Source organism: Solanum dulcamara, chromosome 4, assembly GCF_947179165.1.
Source record: "Solanum dulcamara chromosome 4, daSolDulc1.2, whole genome shotgun sequence".
Classification (NCBI taxonomy): Eukaryota; Viridiplantae; Streptophyta; class Magnoliopsida; order Solanales; family Solanaceae; genus Solanum; species Solanum dulcamara.
The window spans coordinates 20103819-20117796 of record NC_077240.1 but is presented as its reverse complement, the minus strand read 5'-3'; the positions used below and the strand labels follow the sequence as shown (position 1 = coordinate 20117796).

At 32.3% G+C, this 13978-nt stretch overlaps 2 protein-coding genes across 2 annotated transcripts; both read left to right on the top strand.

Annotated features, from left to right (window-relative positions):
* Positions 1–741: 741 nt before the first annotated feature.
* Positions 742–3214, top strand: LOC129884827 (transcription factor bHLH91-like). The gene is made up of 3 exons (XM_055959104.1): positions 742–1619; positions 2237–2656; positions 2990–3214. Exons 1-3 carry the CDS (start codon positions 879–881, stop codon positions 3074–3076), a joined length of 1248 nt encoding a protein of 415 aa, XP_055815079.1. The 5' UTR covers positions 742–878; the 3' UTR covers positions 3077–3214.
* Positions 3215–8686: 5472 nt separating this feature from the next.
* On the top strand, positions 8687–12995 carry LOC129884826 (replication factor C subunit 3-like). Its single transcript, XM_055959103.1, has 12 exons — positions 8687–9064; positions 9160–9690; positions 9776–9889; positions 10191–10223; positions 10393–10564; positions 10659–10837; positions 10926–11062; positions 11216–11311; positions 11683–11752; positions 11840–11917; positions 12024–12105; positions 12748–12995. Exons 1-12 carry the CDS (start codon positions 8687–8689, stop codon positions 12834–12836), a joined length of 1959 nt encoding a protein of 652 aa, XP_055815078.1. The 3' UTR covers positions 12837–12995.
* Positions 12996–13978: the final 983 nt, after the last annotated feature.

Genomic DNA, 13978 nt, shown 5'->3' with positions numbered 1-13978 from the left:
TTTTAAGTTAAGACCATACTTTCTTAAATATCATGCCAAGTCAAAATCTGATAATCAAATTAAAACGGAGGGTACATATTAGGAATTACTTGTGGATATATTCTCTGAAGACTAAAACAATGGACTTTATATTATAACAAGCTAGCTACACAAGCAAAGTTTTATTAGTGCAACAATTTTCAATGTCATAATGTACATACTATAACTCCTCTTTGCACCAGTGGAAATTAAAACTTATTAGAATCAGAGGCAATACTGAATTAAAAAGAGAGAGAGAGAGAGAGAGAGATTTTTTTAATGTAATTATCAATGTTACCAGGACCAACTATACATACATACATACCAAAAGATTAAAGAAATCTGTACTGAATTGTTACTGGACACAGAAAATAAATGGTGATCTTTTTCTTTAGAATGTTCACTAAAATAAGTCTCTGATAATAAAATATGGGTAACCTTTATTCTTTTCGGACTCAACTTCCAAAACTATTTGGGTTATTGTTGTTCTCGTCGTGGTTGTTGTACTGCAAATCAAGTTGCAGAAACAGAAACTACTGGAGTACGGAGATCATCAGTGGTCCCCACTCTAATATTTGGAATCTCAGTAACAAACTTTGTCCCAAACACACAAGAAAAAGCCATTACTGTCCTTTTTTTCTTTCTTTCTTCTTCTAACTTATAAAGGCTATACCTCTTCACTACTTTTCTGATTTGCTCTTTCTTTTTCTTTTTGAACTTTTCTTGTCAAATACACAACTGCTCCGTTCTTGATTTTTCCTGCTTCAAACTTGAAGTTTTTTTCTGCTATTTTTCACTGTTTTCAAGAACCAGAAGTAGTACTAGTACTATCAACAGTATTTCATCAGAAAGTTAAAAGAATGTATGCATCAGAAAGTTTGTCTTTTGATCCTACTTCTGATCAGCAAGATGAAAAGGGTTTTCTTCAAAATCATATTGCAACAACTTGTGTTACTAACTTTCCCATGAGATCAATGGAACTCCAGCAGCAGCAGTTGAACCTTGAAATGAGAAAGTTTCATTCTAGTGAAAACAATTTGAATATGCAATTAGAATTTGGGCATGAGCCTAATAACACAAGGTTTCATCCAAATTGGGAAGAAGTTGGTTTTAATCCTTACAATAATCAACAACTTAGTTACCCCATTTCTAATACATCAAATTTCTTGACTAGTACTCCATCATCATCATCACTAGGCCTTTTGGGTGGGTTTCATCAAAGAACAGAATTAGCATCAACTTCAACTAATCTTTTTTATGAACCCCCACAATTGAATATGCCTCTAAATCGTTGTACCCCACAATCTAGTTTATTCAAAGAGTTGTTTCATCTTTCCCCACATGGGTCCTCTTATGGCTTAGGAAGCTCCGGGACGGGTTCTTTGTTTAGCCATGGTCATGATCAGGAAGAGGTAACTGGTAGTTTGTACCATGATGGGAGTTTTCATGAATTTAGTGGAGATATGATGATCAATTCTGCAGCTATTAAAAAGAGGGAATTAGGTAAAGATATCAAACATCATGCCTCTGAGAAACAAAGGAGAGTTCAATTTAGTGACAAGTTCCAAGCATTGAGGACTTTAATCCCAAATCCCTCAAAGGTATGTATGTAATTTAATGGTCCTTAAATATTTCATGTTTGGTTTTGATGAAAAGATGTCCCCAAGTAAATATTACTACTAGTAGTAAGACCAATGAGAGCCGAGGTTCTTTTGAAAACAGAAAGTCTGCATTCGCTCTACACTCCGCAGATTCCACTTTGTGAGATTTCATTGGTTTTGTTCTTATTGTAGTACCAATGAGCCTTTTAGCACCAAATCTTAAATATTTTTCTGTTGGTAAATTTCTTTTTATTTGTGTGTATGTAGTGTGAGTTTTATATGCTTTTATCTTGTCTATATTGTTCTTAACTTCTTGTAGAATCAAAAGCAAATGAACTTGTTGGATTAGGGACTACATAATCAATAAAATTTGCTGTGCAATTAGTCTACATGATTTTGGGAATTGAAGAATGAAGGAGCATCAATTGTTGTTCTAATTAACAAAATATTGAATTTTAAAAAAGGGTTAGCTTGTTTAGGGATTAATAAATTAAAGTGTTTGATAGGTATTGACAACAGCAACATATAGTGTATAGTGCCACAAGGTGGGGTCTGAAGAGGTAGAAAGACTGTTTTCCGAAAAAATTATTGACAAAATTTAATTTTTTGAATAGCAGAATGATAGAGCATCAATTATCGCGGATGCTATTGGCTACATCAATGAGCTGAAAATGAGAGTAAATGAGCTAAGGAATCAAGTAGATTTAAAGAAAGAGCAAATGAAAAGGCAAAGATCAACAGTAGAAGAAGATGGTGCAGTGATCATGGAGGGTGAGGATAATGATCATCAAGTGATGATGAACAAATCTATTAATTGTCATCATCAAAGAAAATCTTCCAAGAATAGTATTACTGAAGTTGATGTGAGAGTTATGGAAGATGAAGTAATTATTAAACTTGTCCAACACAAGGAAATGATCAAGAGAATGAATTGCCTTGTGTTTGTATTAAAAGCATTTGATGAGCTTCAGCTGGATCTCCAACATGTTGCTGGTGGTTTGATTGGAGATCACTATAGCTACCTCTTCAACTCCAAGGTGCTTCACTTTCCCCCTTTCTCTACACTATTTACTTTACTCCTTTCGTTACAAGTTGTTTGTCTAGTATTCGCTTGACACATAGTAATCTAATCTGAATGTGTCAAAATATCATTTAATCTTGTTATCTTAAATGTATCATGTGGATAATTAAAAGAAAGAGTTGCCAGAAAAGGAAAAAGAAATTTTTTTGGAAATGGACTAAAAAAAAAGTAAGACAAACATATTGAAATGGAGAGAGTAATATATATTTTTGGCTTGATGGTGTCAAATACTTGTGATTTTATTATATGTATATGTTTAAATTAAATATTATTTGACAATTCTTTGCAGATTTGTGAAGGTTGTACAGTGTATGCAAGTGTAGTAGCTAACAAGGTTATTGAAGTTTTGGACAAGGAACATGCAGACATTAATTAAGTTGGAGTCTTTGGTCTTGAAATATAGACTTCCTTTAATTTATAATTTCTACTTTTGTAATACAATGAAAGGTATAACAATATTTCTCTGATTTGTTGAAAACTAATTCGACTACAATATGACAATTTTATTTAGTGATTATTTACAAAGATCTAGTGTTAATTACTGCATGATTAACATTTAATATTTATATTATACTTACACTTAGAAAAGATATCTACTTATCAACATGAATTGTAGTGGAATGGTTAAGTTTCTTTCATTATTTTTAATCACAATTCTCGGGATCGAGCTTATGGAAATGGAATAAGTTTTGTTGGGACTGTCTCCCTCCTCCTCCTGAAATGGGTCATGCAATATGCGTATTCAAATTTAGTCGATTTCGATACGAACCGGACATCATATGAAACAAACAAAAAAAAGAAAAAGATATCTTCTTGCATTATGCACAAGTTTTTTGGGGAGTATTTGATTTATTAATTCTTTTATCTTATGTTGAAAAGTTATTTAAGGGTCGATATAACTGAAAATTTTCAGCAGGATAAATTCTGAATTTATTTCTAATAATAAATGTATCAAACACTATTTCATTTCTATACAAATTTCACAATCTTTAAAGTTGAAAGAATACCAGCAATAGATCTCCATCGAGGCGATTCAGAATTTAAAGTTTATGGATTTAAAATTTTAATCTATTTAAATTATTGAAGTCTAAATTAATAATTTATGGAAAAATTAACTAAATACACATCCTATTTAATATAATTTCTAAATTTCTCTATTATTTTAAAAAAAATTCAAAAATTCTCTCTCGGATACATCACTCTCTTCTCGCTGATACATCTCTATCCCCCATTCGGATACATCTCTCTCCTCTCTATACATCCCTGCTCTCTCGGCTACATCCCTTTCCTATGTATCCGGATGTCTGCTGTTGTATCCGGAAGTCCAGTGATTAGGGGTGCTCACGGTTCGGTTTGGATCGGTTTTTATTTAAAAAATAACCAAACCAATTGAGTCGGTTTTTCAAATTGTCAAATCAAACCAAACCAAACTATATCGGTTTTTACTATTCGGTTTTTGTCGATTTTTATCGGTTTTTTTCGGTTTTTGTCGGTTTTTAAAATACCTTGTAGTCACTATTTGAATAAACAGAAAATAAATTTCAAAAGTATTTTCTTATTATAAATTTCATTGTAGCTAGTAGCTACTAGCCAAGATTGACGTATACATGTTTAATAATAGAGAATGACTCACCTAAAGTTTTACTATTTGTAATTGTGAGTAGCTTTTCTGCGTATGAAGTTTATATTTTATTTATTTTTACTTTATTTAGTATAATTCAAAAGAATGGCCCAAGATCAAAAATATAAAAACTCAATATAAATTGTATTTTTTTCATAAAAAAATTTAAACACACACATATATATACAAATTTAATTTTTAAAATATGTATATATAAAGTCGGTTTGGTTCGGTTTTTTCGGTTTTTTTTAGACTTGAAACCAAAACCAAACCAAATATAGTCGGTTTTTAAATTTAAAAATCAAACCAAATCAAACCAAATAAATGTCGGGTTTTTTTTCCGGTTTGGTTTAGTTATCGGTTTGGTTCGGTTTTTTGATTTTTCATGTTCAGCCCTACCAGTGATGTATCCGAAATGCATAAATTTTAAGAGATTTTTGTAATTTGAAAAAGAGTAAGAAAATAATGTAATTATCTTTTAATACTATAAAATTTATATAAATAATACATAATTTATACATATTCAATAAATTTCTTGTGACAAACATGAAATTTTGACCCAAATTACTGAGTTTGCTGAACTCATAATTCATATACTCGTGCTTGACTCTATCTATGAGACAGGTGTGTGCAGCCACTTAGTGATCGCAACCCCCCCCCCCCCCAAACCAAACACACACGACTTAAGTCCCCTCAGATTAGTTTGGCATAACTAAAACTTCATTCAACTCATGTCAACAATCTAAAATGGCATTGATAATGATTAGAGCAACTTTTATGGAAGCTAGAGGTGTTAAATGGGTTAATGATAATACTGAATTAATAAATGAATGAATTTTTATCTTACCACTTGTGTATCCCAAAGGGAAACCAATATTTCCAAAGCATCAAATTTCTTAGTTTGACTTTTGAAAAATAAACACATTTCTTCTGACTTCAGCAAATTACCTTTTAGTGTGTTAATTAAAAATATATAGATAATAAAAGAAACTAATTGTATCCTCCTATTTTCCTCCTCTTTTCTTCATTTTTAATATGCCTTATTTGGATCTCTTGTGATCAAGACCAGCTCATCATGATTCATGGTAAGTTAAATATCACAAATTCTAATTATTATTTTTTTACTTTCTTAAACATTGTGTAACAGTTAAATATGAAATACTTTCACGTAAAATGAAACAAAAAGAATAATTATCTAATTTAATGCAAACATCGGGTGCTGATAATTTTTCCGAGATAATAACTCCTTTCTTTTTTTCCTTTTTTTTTAAAAAAAGTTGTCCCCAAGGATAATTGTCAAGGTAGGGAATAATCATAGATGATCTCATCTGAAAGGTTAGTCCCCAAGTGATACGCTGCGGCAACTATTTTCACATTTCTTGCAAAGACATGTACACATTTGGAAAATGACATAAATTATTAAACTAAAAGTATTTTTAATACATTAACTACATAAAATATATATATAATATGGGGAGTTCAAGCTGTAATTTGTAGGATTTTCTTTCAAAAAAATAATTGAGGAAATCCCAAAGTTCCACCACACGTACGTATCCTTCGAGATATACAATAGTTAAGACTATGGGTGTACATGGACCGGGTTGATTCGGATTTTTTACAAATCAAATCAAATTATTTGTGTCGAGTTATTAAATCTATAAATCAAATCAAACCAATAAAAATCGGGTTTTTCATAGTATCTAATAAAAAGCACAGAGCAGTGCTTCTTAAAAAGAGTTCTAGTACAAAATATCAACATAAAAGATGGAGGCAGAACACTGTTTGAAGTTTTAACTTTATAATATAACTTTATAAGATGGGATTTTTTTGTATATTATTTAGATGGGCTTCTCAAGTCCAGATCTAAATGTAAGAAAGAAAATAAAAATCATGAAATTTTTTTTAAAATATTTATAAATTACATTTTAATAAATATATTTATGTATAACATAATATAAAAGTAGTATATCTATAATCGGATCGGTTTGGGTTCAGTTTGACTTTTTTTAGTTAAAACCAAACCAACTCTATAATGGTCGGGTTTTTTTTCCAAACACCAAACCAAGCCACTAGTCGGGTTTTTTTTCCGGTTTGGTTCGATTTGTCGGTTTGATGCGGTTTATCAGTTTGCCCTGTACAGCCCAATTTAAGACCTATATTTGTAACAATTTTGACCCAATTAAGTTCTAGGAAGTAGGCTGTTATTCTCTATCGAGGGTCTTTTTCAAACCAATTTTGATTGCAATGGAATGATTGAGATTCTTTTACTTTTAATTAGAGATTTTGGGTTTAAATTTCTAAATATGAAAAAAGATTTTGTTGAGAATGTCTCCCTTTGGAAATGAGCGATGCAATATGCAAATCCTAATTTAATTATTAGTCTGACCTCAAGAATATTCAACATCCAGGAAAAAAAAAAAGTTTGTTTGGAATCAGATGATGATTTAAATATTATTTCGAGTCGTGATATGTTAGAATTGATCAACTTTTGACAGCTACTGCATTGACAAGGTTATTGTTTGTAAAAATAATAATAATAAAAAACCTCTTATAAAGAAAACAATTTAATCCAGCAAGTAGAAAAGCTGTTTTTTTTCTTCCTTTTATATTACGTAAAAAGAACTGAAAATTGTGTTTGTAGGATAAGATGTGTACATCATAAATGCATTAATAGAAATAGTGACGTCTACTTATCTTTCTTTTAGTTACTTGTTTTTCTTAAATGAAATTTAATACAATTGTATAAATGTTTACCCATCGTAGATGAAGAAAACTACTTATGAATTTGTGAAAAAAATTATTTCATCAAGGACATTTGATAATAAGGTTTCAAATTTAGTTGGAATACAGGTAGATCTCACATAAAACTTTTTTTATTATCTCTATTTCTTTCTTGCTAAGGTATGAAGGAACTTTCTTGCTTTGTAGCTCATTTTGGTGTCAAAAGGGTTGACTCTCTAAAGGAGAAGGGCATCAAGCAATTCCAACTCTAGCTACGAAAGGCTTCGTATAGCAGGAAAATGCTCATGTCCATCTACATGTGATTCCTCATTCGATTCCTGAAACATAAAGTGAGTTGTTGATTCTAGCTACTCTTGAAGTGACTCAACACTGGAGCATTACACAATCAGGTTACTTAAAAGAAAATTAGAGATAAACTTTGATGGTAACCTAATATAAAATGACAACTCATTAACATGACTATTTTTTTAGAAGATAATCACACTTATAATAAACCTAGGGCAATGTGTTTGGTATGGAGGAAAATATTTTCTAATTTTCTCATCTTCGGGAAAACAAGTTCCTCAAAATGAGGAAAAAAAATGGCATCCCTAACAATCTATGTTGCTTGGACTCTTCAAAAAAGTCAACGGGTGCGTGTCTGATTCTCCAAAAATAGTGTATTTTTGGAGAATCCGATATCAGTACGGCATCGAAAGTAAAGAGTCTGCGCAACTTAGCTAATAATAGTAGGAAAAACAAGTTTTGTAAGTGACATTCCAAGTTCATTTGTCTTCTCCCCACGACCCCACCCACTCAACGCCCCCATCCCTTGGCTTCCTCGAACCCTTACTCCCAACCCCGTTGTATTTTACTAGACTACATATAAATACGTTTTAGATATTATTTATTTATTTACTTATCAAATATTAAATTAAAGTAATAAATAAGAAATCTAGTTATTTTTGAAGAAACCATTTTCTTTTAGCAAACACGTGTTTTGATGGTAGTTATAAGCAAGCTAACCAAATGTTGAGTGACTTTTGTGAATCAATATGGATGATTACCTGTAACTATCTCTTAGCTAAAATTTATTCTTTTATATTTATAGTGTTTAATACATAGACATTAAGCCTAGTGTTAATTAGAATATGTGATACAGTGCACAAACATCCCTACAGATGGAACCAAACAATAAAGTAGAAGACAAACACATAAATTAACCTCAAGTAGTGAGCTGTTTTTGCATGGACTAATAGTACAGCCATGCAAAATGATACATTCAGGTGCGGAGCTAGGTAGGACGGATGGAAAATTACACTATTTATACAAAATTAAAATTATTTTTATGTATATATAATAGATGCTGAACTTGAACCCCTTTAACTGAGTCGTGTGTTTACTTCTTCATATTTTGAATCACCTTAATGAAAATTCTGATTGCACCACTATATACTGATGATCAAGAAAGAAGAGAAACATTGTTAATAACGTAACATCTCTAGATGATCGCCCATGGACCTACTGTAGAAACAAATCTTTTTTCCCCATTCACATTAAACATCTTCATTGTGTTAACTTCCATAGTCCTTTTCAATTGATCCCCTCCTTAATCCTCTAAATTTCAATCTCAGCTCTTCAATAATGTCGAACAATCCATCGATCCCGCGTTCAAAATCTGTTCCCTGCAGGATATCAAAAACTCAAGATGTCAGATCAACAAATTCAGCTGACTCATTGAAACCATCGTGGCATAAAAAAATAGATGAGAAAAGAAATGGAAGTTCGTCTTCAATGAACTCTAGGAGTACTAATAACCTCGACGAATTCAACAAAAGAAATGTAATTCAAGAAGAAAAGAGATACTCTGCAAGAAGTCCATATTACAAAGGACTTACTGATTCATCCAAATTGATTAATCGACAGAAGTCGTTAGCAGAGTTTAGTACTACTCCTGGAAAAGATAGCAACTTATTAGCTTCTTCAACAAGTTACACTTCTAAATCAAATTTTGTTATCAAGGTATTAATTATTGAAGTTTCTGATCATCTCATCTTGATTGTTAAAGAGATCCAGAGCACGTAATTTACTTAATTATATTTTGTTTTACGATATAGGTACAAGAGTGGAGTGCCTCTTACTTTGTACGAAAAAGCAAAGAAGAACGAGCATCTCCTTCTTCATCAGAGACAAAAGCAATCAGAACGACAATCGGAGAAGAACTTGGTATACATTCAAAAGGAGTTAGAAGAAGTGTAAGAAAAACCAAAAGTAGAATTTCACAATTGGATCAGGGGAAGCCTTTGAGGGAGAGAGCATCAGAAATGCAAACAAATGATAATATACTAGTACTACTACCATCCCCTACACAGCCATTAACGTCACCGGAAAAATTGTCATTACCATTACCATCACCACCACCAACTCCATTAATATTACAAACATCATCGCGAGATGAAGAAATTGAATCAGTAGTAGTACCATTACCAGCTTCACCAACTCAGAACGTTGACGATGAAAAAGATACCATAAAGGAGAAAGATAAGACAGTATTTGACAAAAGATTTACATGGGCTGATAAGTATAGGCCTAATGATCTTAGAGATTTTCTATGCAATCGAAATACCGCACTAGAATTGAAGACTCTGGTATGAAATTTTTCCAAATTTTCCTTATTGATAGCAAAAAAAATACTAAGACATTACAATTCTTTTGGATCATAAAATTTTGCAGGCAGAAATAGATGGCGGTAATCGCCATTTTATATTTGCAGGACAGCCAGGAGTAGGGAAAAGAACCATGATATTGGCTCTGCTTCGCGAAATTTATGGACATGATAAAGTACAGGTATATATATAGTGTACGTTTATGGATTCTCTTAAAGCCTACAAAAATATTTAAAAGTTTAATCCAGAAACTGTGTTGCTTCGACACCTCAGTAATAAAACCTTGATGTGAGTAACATAAATAACACGATAGTATTAAGTCACCTCAAAGATAACTACAAATACTGTGCATACTAGTGGAATTAGCAACCCCAAAAATAAGACAGGATACATGTCATAAAAGGTAAAAAAAACAGTGATCCGATGGAAAATTAATTAAACTTACATTTCCATGATTCGTGATGGTTTCTTTGGTTTTACAGGCAAGAGAAAAGCACAAGGTGTTCCACTTAAAGGTATCAATCCTCCTGCAATCTTTCTTTCAATTGTATTTCTTTCCATAAGTTAGCCATACAAAACTCGGAAAACAGAGGTTCAGAGTCCACCAAAATTCCTCCGTAAATTGGTGGCCTTTCAATACATGAAAGATGTTTTGCATTATAAGACAACATGAATGCATTTCAGGGAGAAGCAGTGCCCAGCATCCAAGTAAATGTGAAGGAATCGAAGAAACATGTTGAGATCAATCTCTCCGAAACTAAAGGCTATGAGAAACATGTCATAGTAGAACTAATCAAGGAGAGAAAGCACAAATCATCCAGCAGATCTGCACCTCTCAATCCTGATAACTGTAAAGGTATTACCGCCTTTTTGCAATTTCTAGCACCGAGAAATGAACAATGAAAATCTTGATAAAATTAACATATCACTTTTTCCTGTAATGTACACAGCTATCATTCTTGGTGAGGCAGACAAGCTATCGACAGATGCATTGCTATATATCAAATGGATGATAGAGAGATATGAAGGTTGTTACAAGGTCTTCTTTTGCTGCAGCGATAGCACAAAGCTCCAGCCAATTAAGTCTATTTGCAAAGTTGTGCATCTCCAAAAACCTTCAGATGATGAGGTGGGTACACACAGTTCCAATATATACATTGAGAACATAAAAAATAATTTAGCACAAATTAACTTGAAAAAGCTTTTCTTGTTAACAGATTGTAGACGTCTTGAAATTCATAGCACAACAGGAAGGAATAGAACTACCACACCAAATGGCAGCGAGGATTGCTAGTAACTCTAAAAGTAACCTACGTCAAGCAATTCGCTCTTTTGAAGCTACTTGGCACTTCAAGTAAAGTTTTTATAGAGAATTGAATTTTATACATTCCTTTATCTGGATTGGCTATTTGCAAACAGATTCTTCTTATCTGGATTGTCTATTTGCAAACAGATTCTTCTATTGTATTGTCCACTCACTAACTATAGGAGAATGTATTATTATCAGCACTTCCTTGACTGAGAATCAACAAATCAAGACAGGGTGGGAAGACGACATTGCAAAGATTGCTAAAAACATAATTGAAGAACAAAGCCCAAGGCAGTGAGTATATTTTCACACCATCAAAAACTTACTCCCTCTCCCATTTATGTGGCACTCGTTTTTTTTTTTAGTCTGTTTTAAAAAGGATAATACCTTTCTATATTCAAGAACTCTTCAAAATGACACGCTTTTACAGCCATATAAATGTTACGATATGTTTAAGCCCAAAAATCATTCCTTTTTCCTTAAGCTTTGTGTCCAATCAAACACTATCATATAAAATGAAACGAAAAGAGTACATTAGAACTATTTAGAAGGACATTTCTATGACTATGAGGGCATTGTTTACTTCATATTGAGGCTCTTTTACACCCCAATAAAGAGTTCCAGGCACTCATTTTAGTTACATCAAGCATTTGTTTCTCTCTCAGGCTATACGATATCCGTGGGAAATTGCAGAATTTGATAGAACACAACGTATCTGCTGAGTTCATCTTTAATGTAAGAGCTTCTTAGTCCTTATACCTCCGGCTTGAAATAATTGAAGCTTTTCACTAACTTCGTTTTACGTCATTTTGTGATATGCAGACTGTGTTTGAAGAACTGAAGAGTAATTTGGATGACCAGTTCCACAAAGAAATGGACACTCTGAAAATGAAGTACAATGTAAGGAAATTTACACATTTCACTATTAAATACTCATTATATGTTCGCCATTAGATTATCACAAAGCTAAATAATTAACTCAACATTTCATTATTCCTTCGCACAGATAAATTCAAATGATCTCGAGCAGGGTAAAAGTGATAATGATGCAGTGAAAAAGATTGTTCACAAATTTATGAAAATTGAAGGTAAGACAAGCACTTGAATTATTTATCTATGTTGTCATTATCTTGGAAACAGCCGCCCTATCTTTTAAGGTGGGTTAGGTCTGCGTACACTCTACCCTCCCCATACCCCACATGGTGGGACTATACTGGGCTTGTTGTTGTTGTTGTCATTATCTTGGAGGACTAAACCTAGATATCAAAAGTATTCGTATTTAGGCACCACAATCCCATCGAATCTTATTTCACCCTTATTTTCTATGGGAGCTGACCTTGCGGAGTTAGTATCTTGTCCTACATCTATTTATCCTAGAAGAGTGTGTTCCTCTACTCCAACATTTGGTTAAGTCATCTGCTAGTTTCGTTAATTGTAACAATATCATCCGTAAATAACATGCATCATGAAAACTTAGCTTGTATATTATTATTTATCTCATCCATAGCAATGGAAAATCTGGATAAAGTTATCAAATTGAAAGCATTTAACAGGACAAACATAAAATTTAAGGATCATATATTTTCACCTATATATGCTTATACTTTCTTGATACTTAGATTCATTTTTAGGCTATTTGTATAGCAGTGCACCGGTATCTCATACATCGAGTTTATATGACATTTGATTTATACAAGAAACATGTTCATTGACTCTCTTTTTCGCTGCAGAGTTCACAGCTAAATTCATGAGCTGGTATAAGATTTTTGTTTTGAAGAAAGGAAATAACAACCCCATCCTCAGCAAAGGGGGTATATAGTTTGGAAACAATTTCCATTTGAGTGACAAAGAATTTATTGTACTTTTCCCTATCACTTTGCTTGATTAATAATGGTGTTTCAGTTGTAAAATAAAGTCACAATCTAGCCCAAGCACACATTTTTATGAGCTTAAGAAATTCTATCATCCTGTAAAATTATGTAAGATAAATAAAAAAGCACTCAAGAAGTCTATGACTCACTTGTGAGATTTCACTGGGTATGTTATTTGTTTGTTTTTACTCAAGAAGTCTATGTTTTCATTATTTTCGTCGTAAAAAGAACGTCACCTTATCAATGTTCAATGCGACATCGACCCTCATTGTGAAAAATCACAATCGGTGTATGCAATCTCAGCTCGTCCTCTCTCAATGTCCTGCACATATTTCATCAACATCAATAGCAATTCCATCAACTACTATGAATTGCATTCAGTAAAAAGCTAGACTTTGAGACATTTTTCTGAAAAAGACTATAAAGGAAAGTAAGACAAATAAATCTAAAATAATAAATGAAGAGCATATTTGACCATGATATTCATATTAATTGGTGTATAATCTTTAATAAACTTGAGAAATGATTTGGTATGAATAATTAATGTTAAAGGTAGAAAATGACAAAGAAATTGTCACTATCTTGATAAGTTAAAGTGGACAAGTAAAAGTGAAAATTATAAGAAATACTCTTTAAAAAATAGAAATAGATTGAGACAATTACCAAGTAAAAGTGAATGGAGAGAGAGTAGACAGGAGCACTGATGAGAGTGATGGGAACACTAAAATAGTAAGTCATAGTTGAAAGCTATTTTTTTTAAAAGACAGCGTCGTATCAAAACCCAAATTTGATTAGTTGAATATATTCAAAGCTGTATAAATCTCATAATTTGTAGAATAGTGTCAAATACTCTCAATATAGAGATAGTGAAAATTGACAAATGACAATCCATAGGTAAATGGCCTTGAGGCCCTTTACTTGGCTATCTACATTTGAAGGCACCAAATGAAACACCTCATTACCTCAGTGTGTCCCTAGAGGACGAGTGAACAATCTAACCAACCTGATGAACTTTTGATCTTCCACATCTTTGATTATAAGAGTTAAAAAAAATAATTAATGAGAGATCTTTACAGTTGTAATATCTTTA

Bases quoted from the DNA above. Each gene is read 5' to 3' on its own strand.
- LOC129884827 (XM_055959104.1), top strand. From the start codon at position 879: ATGTATGCATCAGAAAGTTTGTCTTTTGATCCTACTTCTGATCAGCAA. The intron at 1,620-2,236 runs GTATGTATGTAA...TTTGAATAGCAG, and splicing joins TAATCCCAAATCCCTCAAAG to AATGATAGAGCATCAATTAT. The intron at 2,657-2,989 runs GTGCTTCACTTT...AATTCTTTGCAG, and splicing joins GCTACCTCTTCAACTCCAAG to ATTTGTGAAGGTTGTACAGT.
- LOC129884826 (XM_055959103.1), top strand. From the start codon at position 8,687: ATGTCGAACAATCCATCGATCCCGCGTTCAAAATCTGTTCCCTGCAGG. The intron at 10,565-10,658 runs GTATTACCGCCT...TAATGTACACAG, and splicing joins CAATCCTGATAACTGTAAAG to CTATCATTCTTGGTGAGGCA. The intron at 11,918-12,023 runs GTAAGGAAATTT...TCCTTCGCACAG, and splicing joins CTCTGAAAATGAAGTACAAT to ATAAATTCAAATGATCTCGA.